This window comes from Vombatus ursinus, unplaced genomic scaffold (assembly GCF_900497805.2).
Source record: "Vombatus ursinus unplaced genomic scaffold, bare-nosed wombat genome assembly UNPS02014961.1, whole genome shotgun sequence".
NCBI lineage: Eukaryota > Metazoa > Chordata > Mammalia > Diprotodontia > Vombatidae > Vombatus > Vombatus ursinus.
Genome location: NW_020954739.1, coordinates 1,857,738 through 1,872,648, shown reverse-complemented (window position 1 = coordinate 1,872,648; position 14,911 = coordinate 1,857,738). Strand labels below are relative to the sequence as shown.

General features: G+C 41.4%; 2 protein-coding genes across 6 annotated transcripts in view; one reads left to right on the top strand and one right to left on the bottom strand.

The window, feature by feature from the left end:
• CALR3 (calreticulin 3) overlaps positions 1–6,000 on the bottom strand; it is a 29,654-nt gene extending 23,654 nt beyond the window's left edge. Inside the window, 2 exon segments of the mRNA XM_027845445.1 lie at positions 3,573–3,674; positions 5,718–6,000. Of these exon segments, the coding sequence (XP_027701246.1) occupies positions 3,573–3,674; positions 5,718–6,000 (385 nt within the window).
• Positions 6,001–6,083: 83 nt separating this feature from the next.
• The window catches only part of CUNH19orf44 (chromosome unknown C19orf44 homolog), a 50,563-nt gene continuing 41,735 nt past the window's right edge, over positions 6,084–14,911 (top strand). For 4 of the 5 annotated variants that reach the window (XM_027845359.1, XM_027845362.1, XM_027845358.1 and 1 more), the window contains exons 1-4: positions 6,084–6,192; positions 9,940–10,693; positions 11,504–11,825; positions 13,743–13,819. In XM_027845359.1, coding sequence (XP_027701160.1) covers positions 9,941–10,693; positions 11,504–11,825; positions 13,743–13,819 — 1,152 coding nt within the window. In that variant the 5' untranslated portion in view covers positions 6,084–6,192; position 9,940. The remainder of the gene's footprint in view (positions 6,193–9,939; positions 10,694–11,503; positions 11,826–13,742; positions 13,820–14,911) is intronic. The other variant, XM_027845361.1, reaches the window with a different exon arrangement.

Here is a 14,911-nt window from a genome sequence, read left to right as displayed (position 1 = left end):
ACTTTAGCAAGGTCCAAAAAAAAAAAAACCCAAAAAAACCCAAACTATCTTACTCTGCACTCTGAGTCTATCACCTGTCAGGAGGTGGGTAGAATGTTTCATTGTGAGTACTCTGGAATCATGAATGTAGAATTTATTGCATGCTTATTATGTAAAAAGTAACATGCTAAGTGCTAAAGATACAAATGAAAAAGTAAGACATTCCCTGCTCTCCAAATTCTAATTGGGGACGTAACATGTTGAAAGTTTTACCTGTAAGTCAGAAAGAAAGGTCCCATGGTCCTTAAGGTACAGCCACAAAGCACATGGTGATACCTCTTCTTTAGTGTCATTGTCACTAATAATATCCTAACAGTTTCTGATGCTGAACCATCTGATAGTGCCAAGGACTTTTGGTGACAAGACCTTTCTTTTCTGGGTCTTTAGTAGTTGTGACTGTAGTATTTGCAGGATCAGCTGCCAGGCAGCATATCCACATTGCTTCCCTTGAAGGTGGCTGAGGGCACTGGACTGGAAGCCTTGCTGTTCTAGAGGCTCCTAGGTTTAGGGTCCTGGGTTGGTCTCCATTGGGAGATGGGCATATGGTGGTCAAGATGGTGGTAATTTGACTTGCCTAACACATGCTCTCTCCTGTCTCTCCCTCAGGGTTAGGGTTAAGCTAGGCCAACACTTTTTTTTTCTTTTAATTAGTGTTTTATTTATCCCCAGTTATATGTAAAAACAATTTTTAACATTGGTTTTTAAAACTTTGAGTTCCAAATTCTCTCCTTTCCTCCCTCCCCCACCCCCCATTGATAAGGTAATAGGCTGACACTCTTGTCCTGAGTGGCAGTGGATTGGCAGCTGAGGATGACTGGCGCCTTCTCCACAGGTGTTGCATGATTGGTCATTGTGTTAAAAGAGGTCCTAAGTCTTTAAAAACAATTTACCATTAAAGTTGAGTAATGTCAATGTGCTAAATGAAACTGGGCTCCTAACCACTTGCAATTAACAATGGAGACAAGACACCAAAAATGAGACTCAAGTCTATGGCATTAGAGAATCACTCCTTACTACTCCAAAGGTGGGGAGGCTCAAGAATTCTAGGAGTATCAGAAAAACCTGGAGAGATTTACAGAAGCTGATACAAAATGACACATACTGTGTACAAAGTAACAGCAATATTGTAAGATGATCAGCTGTGAATGACTTAGCTATTCTCAGCAATACAGTGATCCAAGACAACTCTGAAGGACTTACGATGAAAAATGCCATCCATCCCCAGAGAAAGAATTGATGGTGTCTGAATACAGGTTGAAGCTTACTTTTTAAACTTTCTTTATTTTTCTTGATTTTTGTCTATATTTTCTTTCACAAGATGACTAACATGAAAATGTTTTGTATGACTACCTATATCAAATTAACTAACCTATATCAAATTGCTTGCCTTGTCAATGGGGTGGGTAGGGAGGAAGGAAGGGAGAGAATTTGGAATTCAAAGTTTTAAAGACAGATGTTAAAAATTGTTTTTACATGTGATTGGGATAAAATAAAATACTAAACAACAAAAAAGAATTCTAGGCCCTAGAACCCAAGCTGTGAGATGTAGCCTTCCTTGGGGACACAGCTCATCAGTGAGAGAAAACTTGTTAGTAATAGGGAAGTTAGGAAGAGAGAAGAGTCTGGTGGAAAGATGAATTCAATTTTGGAAATACTAAGTTTGAAATATCTATGCCTTGTACAGTTTGAGATATCCAATAAATAGTTGGTGATATGAGACTGGAAGTCAGTCAGATGCCTTCTGCCACTGTTTCCTCCTTCATCCATTTCACATGAAGAGATGGCCCTTCTCCTTGCAAGCCTTCTACATGCACATGTGATTCAATTTCATCCTATATTCTCCAGCAGAGTGCTTCCTATATCATCTCTGCTCTCTCACTCATCTTCAATTGCTCCCTGTCTACTGGCTGCTTCCCTACTGCCTATAAATATGCCCACATCTCTTCCATCTTCAAAAAATTCCTGATTTGATTCATCCATCCCTGCTAATTTTCATCCTATATCTTTCCTCCCTTTTGTGGCTAAACTCCTTGAGAAAGCTGTTTACAATAGATGCCTCCACTTCCTTTCACTCTCTTATTAACTTTTTGCAGTTTGGCTTCTAACCTCATCATTCAGCTTAAGCAGCTCTACCAAGTTACTAATGATCTTTTTTGTTTTTGGAGGCAATTTGGGATCTAGTGACTTGCTTAGACTACAACTAGTAAATATCTGAGGCTGGATTTGAACTCGGGTCCTTCTGACTCTAGGACTCTATCCACTTCACCATCTAGCTGCCCACTAATGATCCTAATTGTCAAATCTAATTGTCTTTTCTTAGCTCTTATTCTTCTTCACCTCTCTGCAGCCTTTGACACTGTTGATTATTATTTTATTCTTCTTAACACTGTCTTCTCTCTAGGTTTTTACTCTTTCCTGGTTCTCTTCCTACATGACTCAGCTTTCTCTCTCTCTCCTTTGCTGGTTCTTTACCCATGTCAAACCTGTTAAAAATGGGGATTCCCCCAAGGCTCTGCCATGGGCTTTTTTCTCTTCTCCCTCTATACTGTTTCACCTGGTGATCTCATCAGCTCCCATAGTTTCAATTATCACCTCTAATGTTGATGATTCTTAGATCTGCTTTATCTAGGCCAAACCTCTCTCCTGACCTCCAGATTCACACATCTCCAACTGACAGCTTGAACTAGATGCTTCATAAACTTCTTACATTTATGGAGAGGCTGCAACATATTTAAGATAGTAAATACAAGATCTATATAAAATAAATACAAAGTGACTTCACCTATTGTTGTTACTCAGTCCTTTCAGTTGTGTCCTATTATTTGTGACCCCATCTGGAGTTTTTTGGCAAAGATACTGGAGTGGTTTGCCATTTCCTTCTCCAGCTTATTTTACAGATGAAGAAACTCAGGCAAACAGGGTTAAATGACTTGCCCAGGGTCACACAGTTAATAAGTGTCTGAGGCCAGATTTAAACTCAGGAAGAGGAGTCTTCCTGATTCCAGGTCCGGCAATCTATCCACTTCATCACATAACTACCTAGTAAATGGATTAGGGAGGCATAAAAGACTGCCTTGCTACAGTGAGGTCCAGTTGAAATTACATAAGATAAATTTGTAGTGAACCCAGGCAACACAGTTTTGTGGTTTTCTCTAGCTCTGCTCACCAGATTGTGAGGGTAATTCATGGTTGGAGCTGGGCAAGTCATAGCTGGCAACAGGAAAAGGGGGCAAGGGACTCAATTGTGGAGGATAATGTATAGTTGCACTGGTCCACCAACAGATGAAGAAAAGGAAGGAAGGAGAGTAAATGTAAACTTCTTGGGGTCAGGGGTTACTTTGTTTATATCTTTGTATCCCCAGCACAATTTCTTGTTATCTAGGAAATGCTTATATAAAGATTGTGGACAAAGCAGGGGTTCCCCTTATCTTGTGACCTCCTATCTCATTCCTGTCAGCTCACTGTGGACAGGACCCAATCACCAAATAGCCAGAATAAGAGCTGGAATTTTAAATCAAAGGTTCACTACTAACCTTTATCTTTCTGTATATCACCATAAAATTTTCCTGATGATAGCCTAAAGTGCCCAAAGTTGGAGTCATTAGTGGAAGGTATCCATCTATTCCTCCAACTTTCTGTTTAAAAAAAAAGAAAGAAAGAAAGAGTAAGGCAAGTCAGGAATAAACATTGCAAGTCAGACATTAAGGTTACAGCTGAGAAGAGACTAATCTTTTCAAAGGTGAAAGGGTCAAGAATTCTTAGGATTTAACATTTATGACTCATAATCTACCTTTTAAGGGTAAACCATAGGTGACTTATTCGACAAATTTTCAGGGTGAAACCCTGAGTGATTCATTTTTGGGAGGGCAAACCTAGGATCCCACTCCACTTCTGAGATCAGAGAATAGTCTTTAAAAGTTATCTTATTTAAATTGTACCTGAACAGGAAGCTCTTTTACAACTCTTTACAACTACAAGAAGTGGTGACCCAGTCTCAGCTTAAACATCTCTTTAGAGGGGGAACCCTTTATCTCCTAAGACAGCTCTGACACAGTTTTTCCTTATATCTAGCTGAAATCCATCTTTCTGCAACTTCTACCCATTTCTCTAAAGATACAATGCTAACTGGTACAATGAAAGTAAGGATAAATTGGGAGTTGAGGACCTAGGTTTGAGTACTGGCTCTGCCACTTAGTACCTGTGTAATACTAAATCACATCACCTCTCTGGGCCTGTTTCCTTGCCTATGAAAAAAATGAGGGAGGTGAACTAGATGCCTTCTAAGGTTCCTTACAGGTTTAAATCTATGATCCTATAATCCTTTCACATAATAGCCCTTCAAATACTTGAAAGACAACTACTACAACTCTTCTAAGTCTTGTTTAAGCAAAACTTGGCCACATCTTTTTACTGCACCCTGACCTTTGACCATGTACCAACTAGTCAATATCCATCCTAAAATGTGACTGCTGGAATCGAACCCAGTTTTCCAGAGGTGGTGGTCAGAACGCTAAAATACCTACATTCTGCCACCCCCCCACCACCACTGATATCTAGCCAAAATTTACTAGTGTGATTCTTTTTGTACTAGTTGATTCTTTTAAAATCTAAGGGCAGAATTTTTATATTTATCCCTGTTAAATTCCATCTTATAAGAGATCATTGGGCTAGCCTGTCAAGATATTATTTGGGACCTGATCAACTAACAAGGATAAGTGTTTAGCACTATGTGCCAGGCATTGTGAATATAAAAGAGAAATAATCCCTATTCTCAAGGTGTATACATTCTATAACTATCCCACTCTCATGTAAAACTAGGTTGGCTCAGATGCTTTCTAAAGGTTCTTTCCAGTTCTAACAACCTATAATCCTACCTTACCTACGTAATCCTGGCCAAGCCTCTTCTACTCTCCTAGACCCAGTTTCCCCACCAGCTTTAGAAACATTTGAGAGGCAAAGTAGCTGGCACACTGCCAGTTTTGGAGTCAGGAAACTCCTGAGTTCAACTCCTGTCTTCCACACCTTAGATGGCTGACTGGCCATCAAGACAGGAAATGTCTCAGTTCCCTGGGGAACTCTCTAGAAGTTACAGATATGTACTAGTGGTGGGCTGTTCTATGCCAGGAGGCCCCTAGAGGGATGAAATCACAGGTGGGGGCATAAAAACATTTTTAGAGGTATTGTCTTCATTTTACAGAAGATGAAACTGAGGTGTCTAGCAGGGTGAAGTGTCTAGCCCAGGGTCACACATCTTCTAAGTCTCTGGGCAGGGACCTGACCCCAGGTTTCCTGACATTTATTAAGCACTTCCTATGTCCCATTAGATTGTAAGCTCCTCGAGGGAAGGGGCTCTTTTGCCTCTTTTTGTAACCCCAGTGCTTAGCACAGTGCCTGGCACATAGTAGGTGCTTATTAAACGTTTATTGACGACTGCCTGATCCTATGTGCTGGAAATACAGAGACGGAAGCCCCTGAGGCTCAAAGATGCGACCGCAGCGGCTTGGCCGTGGTCATTCGGCCGGTATATATCAGGGGCTGGCCGTGGGCCCCTCCTGGATCCGACAGGCCCGGGCGCCTCCCTTAGGCCCTCTCATGGCCTCGGCGCGTTCGTTGGCGGGGTCCGGAAGACCCAAGGGAGGCTTCTCTCCCGCCGAGCCCAGGTCTCCATCCCCATTCACCTCCATCGAGGAACTCTTCCTGGAAGTATACGGTGGCGAGCGCTACCCGCACCAGCCATAGAGCCAACAGAGGCCCAGGGCACACGGACCAGCCCATGGCCGCTCGAAGGTGGTTCTTCGTTTCCCGCCCTCCGTCTCGCGGCGCCCTCTGATTGGCTCTGTCGGGAACTCCGCGGACGCTACCCGTTGCGTCCAGACACAGGGAAGAAAAAGAACTTCAATTCCCATGGTGCTTTGCTAGCTGTTGAGCCCTGGCGCTCCGGCCGCCCGCGGGGTGATGCATGCTGGGAAATGTAGTTTATTGTCCTCGACCCTCCCCCCCACCTCCCGCCCAGCGGCGCGAGGCCGGAAGTCCGATTCTGTTGCCAAGAGACACCGTTATTGAGTACTGGGCCCTCCGGCCCTGGGCCGGGGGATTGGTATACGGAGGATTCAGATTGGACTGGGCCTTCAAGGAGGCGAACCCAAGGAAGAGGTCGGTGTATAGCACGAGGAGGAAAGGGTGGGAGGGGCCTAGAATGGGGGAGACAGCGGGAGAAGGTTTGACGTTCGGACGTAGGGAGGTCGAGGAGCGCCAGAAGCCCCGCGGCCTGTGGGTGGGGAGGGAGAAGCGGGGTCGCTCGCTCGGGGAAGGGAGGAGCAAAAGGAGGAGGAGGAGGAGGAGGTCTCGTGCTCGGTTCTAGGCTGACCTCTGACTCCAGCCTCCCTTAGGCTCCCAGGGTGAGGAGTGGGGTGAGAGAAGAAACGAGGGTTAGCAAGACGAGATCTAGGGGTCTTAGTGGACTTCAAGCTCGAGATGAATTTACCGCATGACGTGGCAGCCCAGAGCGCTAGTATCTGAGGCCTTGTTAAGAAGAGGTGTAGCGACCAGGAAGAAATCGATGCTTGTTGAATGAATGAATGAATGAATGAATGAATGAATGAAATGACCAGGAGACGATAGTGACCGCTGTCTTCTGCTGTGGTTGTGTCATAGTAAATTTCTGCGTACCAGGGTCTAAGAAGGCCGTATAAAAGCAGAAGAACACTCGGAGCCGGGCAGCCAGGGTGGTGAAAGGCTCTCTGAAGGTGCCATGGGATGCTTGGTAAAAGGAACTGGTGCCGGGGTGGGTAGAGCACAGGACTTGGAATTAGGAAGATCTGAATTCGAATGTGGCCTCAGACACTTACTTAGCTTGTGTGATCTTGGGCAAGTCATTTAATTTGTTTTGGCATGTTTCCTTATCTGTAAAATGGGGATAATGATGGCACCTGCTTCCTAGGTTGTGAGCATGGGGTGAAATAATGTATTATAAAGGGCTTTGCAAACCTTAAAGTATTGAATTATCTTTTGTTTTCCTTTGTATCCCCAGCTCTTAGCACTGTGCCTAGCACATACTACAGGTTTAATAAATATTTGTTGACTGACATATTATGTTTAGCCCGGAAAAGAGAAGACTCAGTGGGAATTAGGAAGAAATGGATGGAAGTTTGAGAGACACAGGTTTAGGCTTAATGGAAGATGGAACTTCTTAACAATAAATATAGTGAAATACGATTCTTAGGAGGAGTGGAAAAGAGATGTAACGGCAGTCAAAAGTGTTGGACTCTGAGGCCAGACCTTTGTTTGTATTCTGTGCCACAAAATTTGGGGCTAGTTGACCTGGGACAGAGGCTGCTTTCATCTCTCTGGATCTCACTATTTCCGTATGTAAAAATAAGGATAAAGAGATTTGCGTTACCCGTTTTAAAGGAATTTTATAAGAAAAGTACTTTGTTTTTTCAGTGTAGGTCTAAGACTGGATTGAAATCTTTGTTGGGGCTGTTTTAAGGGGCATTTCTATACAAGTATGAATTGAAGAAATTCAGAGTTGGAAGGGCCCTCAGAAGCCATCTAGTCTAACCAATACTGAAGAACAGTCCTCACCCCATGATACCAGCCAACAGATGGTCATCCAGCCTTTTCTTGAAGATCTGCCATATGGAGGAAGGACAACTCTCATTGTTTAAGAAGTATTTATTGATAGCAATCCCTATACTGACTTCTCTGAAACTTTAATCCTTTGCTGTTTTTCCTAATTTCTTTGATCGAACCAACAAGTCTATTCCCTTTTCCACATGACCGTTGTCCTTCAGATACTTCAAGATAACTGTCACGTCCAATCTCTCTCCACCCCAAACCCAGTCTCCTACAGGTCAAACATCTTCAGTTTCTTCAACCTTTCCTCATATACGACATGGACTAGAGGCCCTTCACCATCCTTGTTGCCCTCCTCCTGACACTCTCCAGCTTAATGTCATTCTTAAATTGTGGCACCCAGAATTAAACATAATACTCCAGATGAGGTCTGAGAGGAGAGACACCTTAAGATCTTAACCTACCCCCCTAATCCCCACTGTGATCCAAGGATCTGGAGTAGCCTCCCTGCTGTTCCTCACAGAAGACTCTCCATCTCCCAACTCTGGGCATTTTCACTGGATCTTTCTCCCCCCTCCACCCCCCTACCAAACCTGGAATCTCTTTTCCCATTTTAGTAGTCCTTCAGCTTCCTTCAAATCTCAGCTGGAATTCTACCTTCCACAAGAAGGCTTTCTCAGTCTCCCTCAATTCTAATGCCTTCCCTCTGTTGATTATCTCCATTTATCCTATCTGTAGCTTGTTTGTACATAGTTGTTTGCATGTTTTCTCCCCCTTTAGACTGTAAGCTCTTTGAGGGCAGAGACTGTTTTGTGCCTTCTTTGTATCTTTGTCTGATACTTAGTAGGTGCTTAATAAATGTTTACTGACTGACAGAGAACAGAAGGAGCACTATCTCCTTACTCTTGAAATCTGCCTGTCTTAATGTAGCCCCAGATAAATTAGCTTTTTTTGGCCACCACATCATTCTTCTGAATCATATTGTGCTTCTTTGCATTTCACTAATAATACTCCTAGATCTTTTTCAGAATCTCAGTAGCCACGACTCTCATCTTGTACTTGTGAAGTTGATTTTTTACTCCTAATGTAAGACCCTATATTTATCCCTATTGAATTTCTTCTTATTAGATTCAACCCAATACTCTTGCCTGTCAAGATCTTTTTGGATTCTGACTTTGCCCTCCAGTGTAGTTAGCTGTCCTCTTTAATTTTGTGTCATCTGCAAACTTGGTTAGTGTAGCCAAGTCATTGACAAAAATTTTAAATGGCACAGGGCCAAGCACTGATTTCCCGAGGCTAGAATTCCATAGTTTTTTCTTCTCCTGGCTAATCATAGTAAGTCAGTAACCTTAAAATTACTTCCAGCTCTCAGATTTGTGATTCTGTGTTTACTGTGGTATACTCATAGACCTTAAAAAATCTGAGGAGAGGAATTTTTGAATTGCTGTTTGTACTCTTCATTCACTCACTGTGCTTTGAATTATTTTCTTCACTGTGGTCATCTCCTCCAGTGGCTTTAAATATGTGGAATGCAAGCTGTGCATTTTCTTTCTCTTTGTGTACCATTCAGTGTGGTATTCCCTGCTAGGTGCAGGGCCCTGTGCTAGGATCTTAGAGTTGGAAGGGGCTTTAGAGATCTCCAATCCATATTTTACAGGGAAGAAACAGAGACTCGATGCAGGGATGAAATTATCCACAGCAGTATAGTAGGGTGCACAATTGAGACTCCAATCCATAAATGTATGTTGATTCTTTTGTGAACCTTTTCAATGGCATTGTTTTTCAAAGATTTCTTAAATAAACACAGGCCATACTTCATGTACTCAAAAACTCCCAAAATAAAAAAATAAAAAACTATGACTTCAAATCCAAGGACCTTTACCAAAAAATCATCTGGGCCACTTTCTGTAGGCTCTCAGTAAGCATTTGTTGGATAGCAGTGGCTGATGTTTCTGTATCACTCTAAGCTTTACTCATAACAGTGTTGGGGTGGAGTGGCACAAATATGATTATCCTCCTTTTATAAGTAAAGAAACTGAGGTCCAGATTGTTTAGTGACTTGCACAAAGTCCTGTCAACTAGTAAGTGGCAGAGCCAGAACTTGAACTCAGGTCTTTTTACTCCAAGACTACTATGGTAGCCTGTCTCCACAAGTTAAGAGATTGATTTTTGCCAAATAAGAAACAGACACTTGGTGAAATTATCAGACTTTGTCCTTAAAGGTAGGTATTAGAGTATAGAATTTGAATTCAAATTTCTGAACTCTTAACTGCACTGAGAAGGAATGAGTAAAGGCCTCTTTCTCTCCATTTCCTCCCTTTCTAGGATGTCAGCAGCAAGGAAAGCCAGCTTGTTAAACACCAGCCACTTAGCTAGTGATTTGTTTTATGATTCCAGTGATGTTTCCATAGGAGATATGAGGATAAAACAAACTCAGAATAGGGTCTTCAAAGGTGAAGGCCTTGCTAAGACACCATTTAGCCAAAGCAGATTCCTAAAGAGGAAGCAAAATGTTGATGAAAACCAGTTTTTCTTCAAGGGTAGTACTGTAAGGGAGATGGGATGCAAGACCTCTCTAAGTAGACCACTGACTACCGCTTCCAAGATCAGGGCTAATGCAGCTTTAATGAAATTAGCACAAATAGAAACTAAAATAATGAGCCGAAAACTGCAAGTTGATTTGTCTGACATCGATACAGATGGGAAAAATGCTGATGACGTTTCTTTGAATCAGAGAGTTGATACCCTTTCTCTGAAGAATGTAAGTGACATTCCCTGGCAATGCAGGGATGAAGTTCCCATTGCTAGTAGCAATGAAAGAGTGAGTCGATTTCTGAAGAAGAAAGGTCCAGCCATTGAAAATATAGCCAGTACAGCAGAGTCTGGAAATGTCAAGAGTTCTCAACCACCAAAACAGAAAGAGCCAGTTGGAAAGATGGTTTCTCCGGATAGTGATGAAGAGGAAATGAAATTGTTGCTGGGAAACTTCGTGAAGCCTTTCAGTGACAAAGAGACATCTCAGAATGCTGTTCTTATGAACACTAAACTTAAAGAGGATGGATATAAGGCACTATCTATGGTAAGGTGTTACTCACTTTCCATTTTAAAATGGGATTTTATTTTTTTTTTTTTTGTCCTTTACCAAGTTATACTATTAGGAACTTCTTGCAGAAGAAGTTGCCTCTATGTTACTTTAAAAGAACGTTTCATAGGAGAAACTGGTATTTCACTCATTCTACAAACATTTATTATGTACCTGATATATGCAAAGCACTAGGTTCCAGTGTAAATAAGGCAGTTTTTCCACTCATATAACTAATAAGCCCTTATTTACAATTCTTCTGGGTGATCTAAAAGCTTCTGGTGATCTAGGGTTGAATAAGAACTTCTCTGTCTGGCATTTAACAGCCTGGCCCCAGCCTCCCTTTCCAGCCTCATTATACGTCCCTCCTCTTGCCACAACTGGGCAGCTTCTTTCTTATACATGACACTCTGTTTGCTTTGGCCTGGCAAATTTCTATGACTGAAATGTACTCCCTCCTCATTTCCATTTTTGGCCCTTCAAATCTTAGCTAACTACCAGGGCTCTTCTTTACAAACTACCTTATGTTTGGTGTATACTTAGAGGTGTATGTACCTGCAGTGTTCATTGATAGGATGTAAGCTCCTCGAGGGCAAGAATTGTTACATATGTCTTTGACACCATGCACTGTGCCTGGCTTTTAGTAGGCACTTGATACATATTTGTTGATTTATTCAAACAAAAGATTTGTATTTGAGATTGAAAAGTTGCCTTTCTTTAATTTAATGGTTTAATGTTAACATGGCAGCATTTTTTTTGTGAAATATCTAAAGTTAATTACCATGACTTTTGTTCCTTTGAAATTAGGACGAGATTCTGAGTCCACCAGGTCCACTTTCTCCACCCAACGAAGAATTTTCTGGTCTCAAGCTTTTTCGAACATTATGCCTGCCTGAGGAAAGCTGTCAAGAAACAACCTCCCATAATAGCCCTTCAAGAGCTCCTTCCCCACAGAATGGCTTTTCAGCTAACAAAACTTTAAGATCACCATCACTTTCGATAATGCATTATTTTTCAAGGCCAACATCCCCTAAAATGGAACACATAAAGCTAGCATTCTCACCCGAGGAGACTGAAATTGGATCATTGGATGAGTTGTTCTCTGAAGCATGCAGTGATAGCTTAAATGGTAACGTTTAGTCTAATATGTTATTTATTATAAGCTGAATTATTATTACTCAAAACATAAGGCTAGTATTTCTGTATCCCATTTAACAAAAAATTATTATACATCTTCTATGTGCAACATACTATAACAGGTCCTGGGGATACAAAGATAAAAACAGAGCAGTCCCTGCCCTCAAAGAGTAATTCCTGGAGGAAGGTAGCACTTGGCCTAATAGAACAGTGCCCCTCAAAGTAAGCCTGGGAACCTTCTTTCAAGGGTTCCTGACTCCCAACAAAGAAATTGGGTAAGGGCTAGATCCAAGTAAAAAGTAATTTAATAGAGTTTGCAAAGGAGAAATTCACCTGTATTTTAAATTTAGTAAAAAACTCAGTCAATATGAATACATACTTGGGTTCAGTATTAGGGCCAAAAAGACAGAAGGGAATGGTAAGAAAGATGGTACTTAAAGGTTATGTTTGAAAACATTTATTTTCTTGCTGTGTGACTTAAAAAATTTTCCTCAATAAAAACCAAGTCACACGTGGAGCATCTATCTATTCCTTCCATAACCCTGTACTACGTCAGGTGTGTGTACCAGGTGTACCATATGAGAAGTATGAACCAGGCTCCTATTACTCTTGTTCCACTAGTTGTATGTGGGGAGATTTGGGGTGGGGGAAGGAGAAGACACAAGGTAGAAGCTAGATAATAATCAGCCCTTTGAGTGGCAGTTTAAGATAAAATAGAAACTGTGTCACAAGGCAGTGATGTGCAATTCCTGTTTAGGAGGAGATGTATTCCAACTACACATTTGGTTGTCATAAACTTTGTTACCAGTGGTAGAAATTATATAGGTAGCATAGGGATCAAGAACCAGACTTTCTGCCCTTTTCCAGGTGGAAAGACCACATGGGCCCCAGTGCATGCCTGCACCTGAGGTTGCACCCTGACCTCCTCGTTGTCTTCTGAATTTACTAGTGATACTTTGCTGAGGTTGCCACAACTTGTGCCTGTTCTCCTCTCCCTCTACAGGCCAACTGTTAAAGGCTTTGTTTTCAGTAGAATAGATGTTTTTTGAGGAGGAAAGGCTCTTTGTTTTTTGTCTTTGTATGCCTAATGTGTAACACTGTACTTTGCACAAAGAATGTACATTTTAAAATGTTTGCTCAATTATTATTGCTAATATAATAATAGCAGCATTAATGTAGTGCTTTAAGGTTTGCAAAGTGCTTTATACACGAGCTGTCCTTAGATCATAACAACAACCCTGTAAGATAGGTGCTATTGTCATCCCGATTCTAGAGTAATACAGCTTATAGGTATCTGGGATAGGATTAAACTTGGAGATTTCTGACTCTTGAGTCCAATAATCTATCCACTGTGTCATTGAGCTGCCTCTCATGGAAATGAATTTCTTTCCAGATGATTTTTTTTAATCTGTGGTATTTCTGTGCATGGTGAATTGTCGTAGCAACTATATAAACAGTAATGCTCTGGGAAGTCTCAGGACAGAGATAGCTTTAGGATAAAATAAGGTGGTCGGGAAAGACGTTCTCAGTGAGGTGAGATTTGGTTTGTATACCGAAGAACAAACAGGATCCAGGTAGCTGTGGAGGAGCCAAGAGGCAGTGTCATCTCATGTTGTTCTTGCAGGGGGCTGGCTTCAGTTGAACCTTACTTTTTTCTCCCGTGGAACATTAGCCCTTTTTCTGCCCTTGAAGGACTGGGCCCTGAAGATGTGAAGACTGATTTTCCAAGTCTGGGAAAGTCTGGGAACACGAGGATTAGAACAGACTCTTGACTCCCAGATTTCTCCTCTCCCTTTAACTTTGCTGTTGTCATGTTTATAAAAATGATATGCTTAAATGATTGTTTACCTTACGTTTTAAAAATTATATTTTGCTTTCACATTGTAACCAATTCATCTTTCAATGACAGATTTTAAAATAAATATTTTATCCCTTGATGATTTGGTTCCAGATGATGTCAGTGAGAAAGCAAAACTCGGACAAAAAGTAAGTAAAGACAGAAGCTGATTTTTAAGTTTTAACAGTCATATGGGAGAGTTGTTAATTGTAGTGGCTTGCATTTAGGTAATAACAAGATAAGACAGCATTGTTTAGCAAATGAGGAATACTTCCTATAACTGAATTGCTCTATAAATGTTTCATGCTAAAGACATGCAAAGCAACACTTAAAGGACTCTAATTGTAATAATATAGTTTCATAGATATTCTAATATATGGTATTACATTTGTAAGACTTCCTGTAAATAGTTACTGTTTCAAATAAGGATAAGGGACTGGACCTTGGAATTTTTTGTTATAGGGAATTCCTGGGTGTGGAAACATCCTCTATTAATATAGGTTAGCCTTCTCTGCAGCTTATAAGTCTTAGAGTTATCTAGACCAGGGCTGCTTAAACTTTTTCCATTTGTGACCCACAGTTTAAGAAGTCTAGACCAGGGGTGTCAAACTCAGATAGAAATGGGGACTGCTATGTGGTGCATGAGGATCCCTGTGGCTGCATATGGATTTAGAAAAACACATATTAACATTATCTGTATTCTAATTGTATTTTTATTTATTTTGTTAAGTAAATTCCCAACTACATTTTAGTCTAGTTTGGGCTGCACTGGGAGCACTCTAGCGGGTGTTTGACACCTCTGACTCAGAGCATGGAGAGGTTGATTTGGCCAGCCAGTATGTGTCCGGTAGGCCTTGAACCCTGGTCTTGTTGCTCTGGCCACCACAGCATGCTGCCTCTTATGTTATATCGTATGTATTAGATGTGGGAGGCTGCATGATGTAGTCAAAAAAGCAGGGTGTTTGGAGTTAGTGGACCTAGGTTTGAATTATAATACTTGCCTATTCCCAGCGTGACCCTGGAGAGGTTGCTTCCTTTTTTTGGGTCTCAGTATCTTCTTCACAAAATGAGGCAGTTGAATTAGATGTTCTCCCTTTCAGCTCTAAATCTATAATCCTAATCTTTTAGAAATAACTTTCATAGGGCTAGCTAGGTGGCACAGTGGATAAAGCACTGGCCCTGAAGTCAGGAGGACCTGAATTCAAATCTGGCCTCAGACCAAACACTTGACACTTACTAGC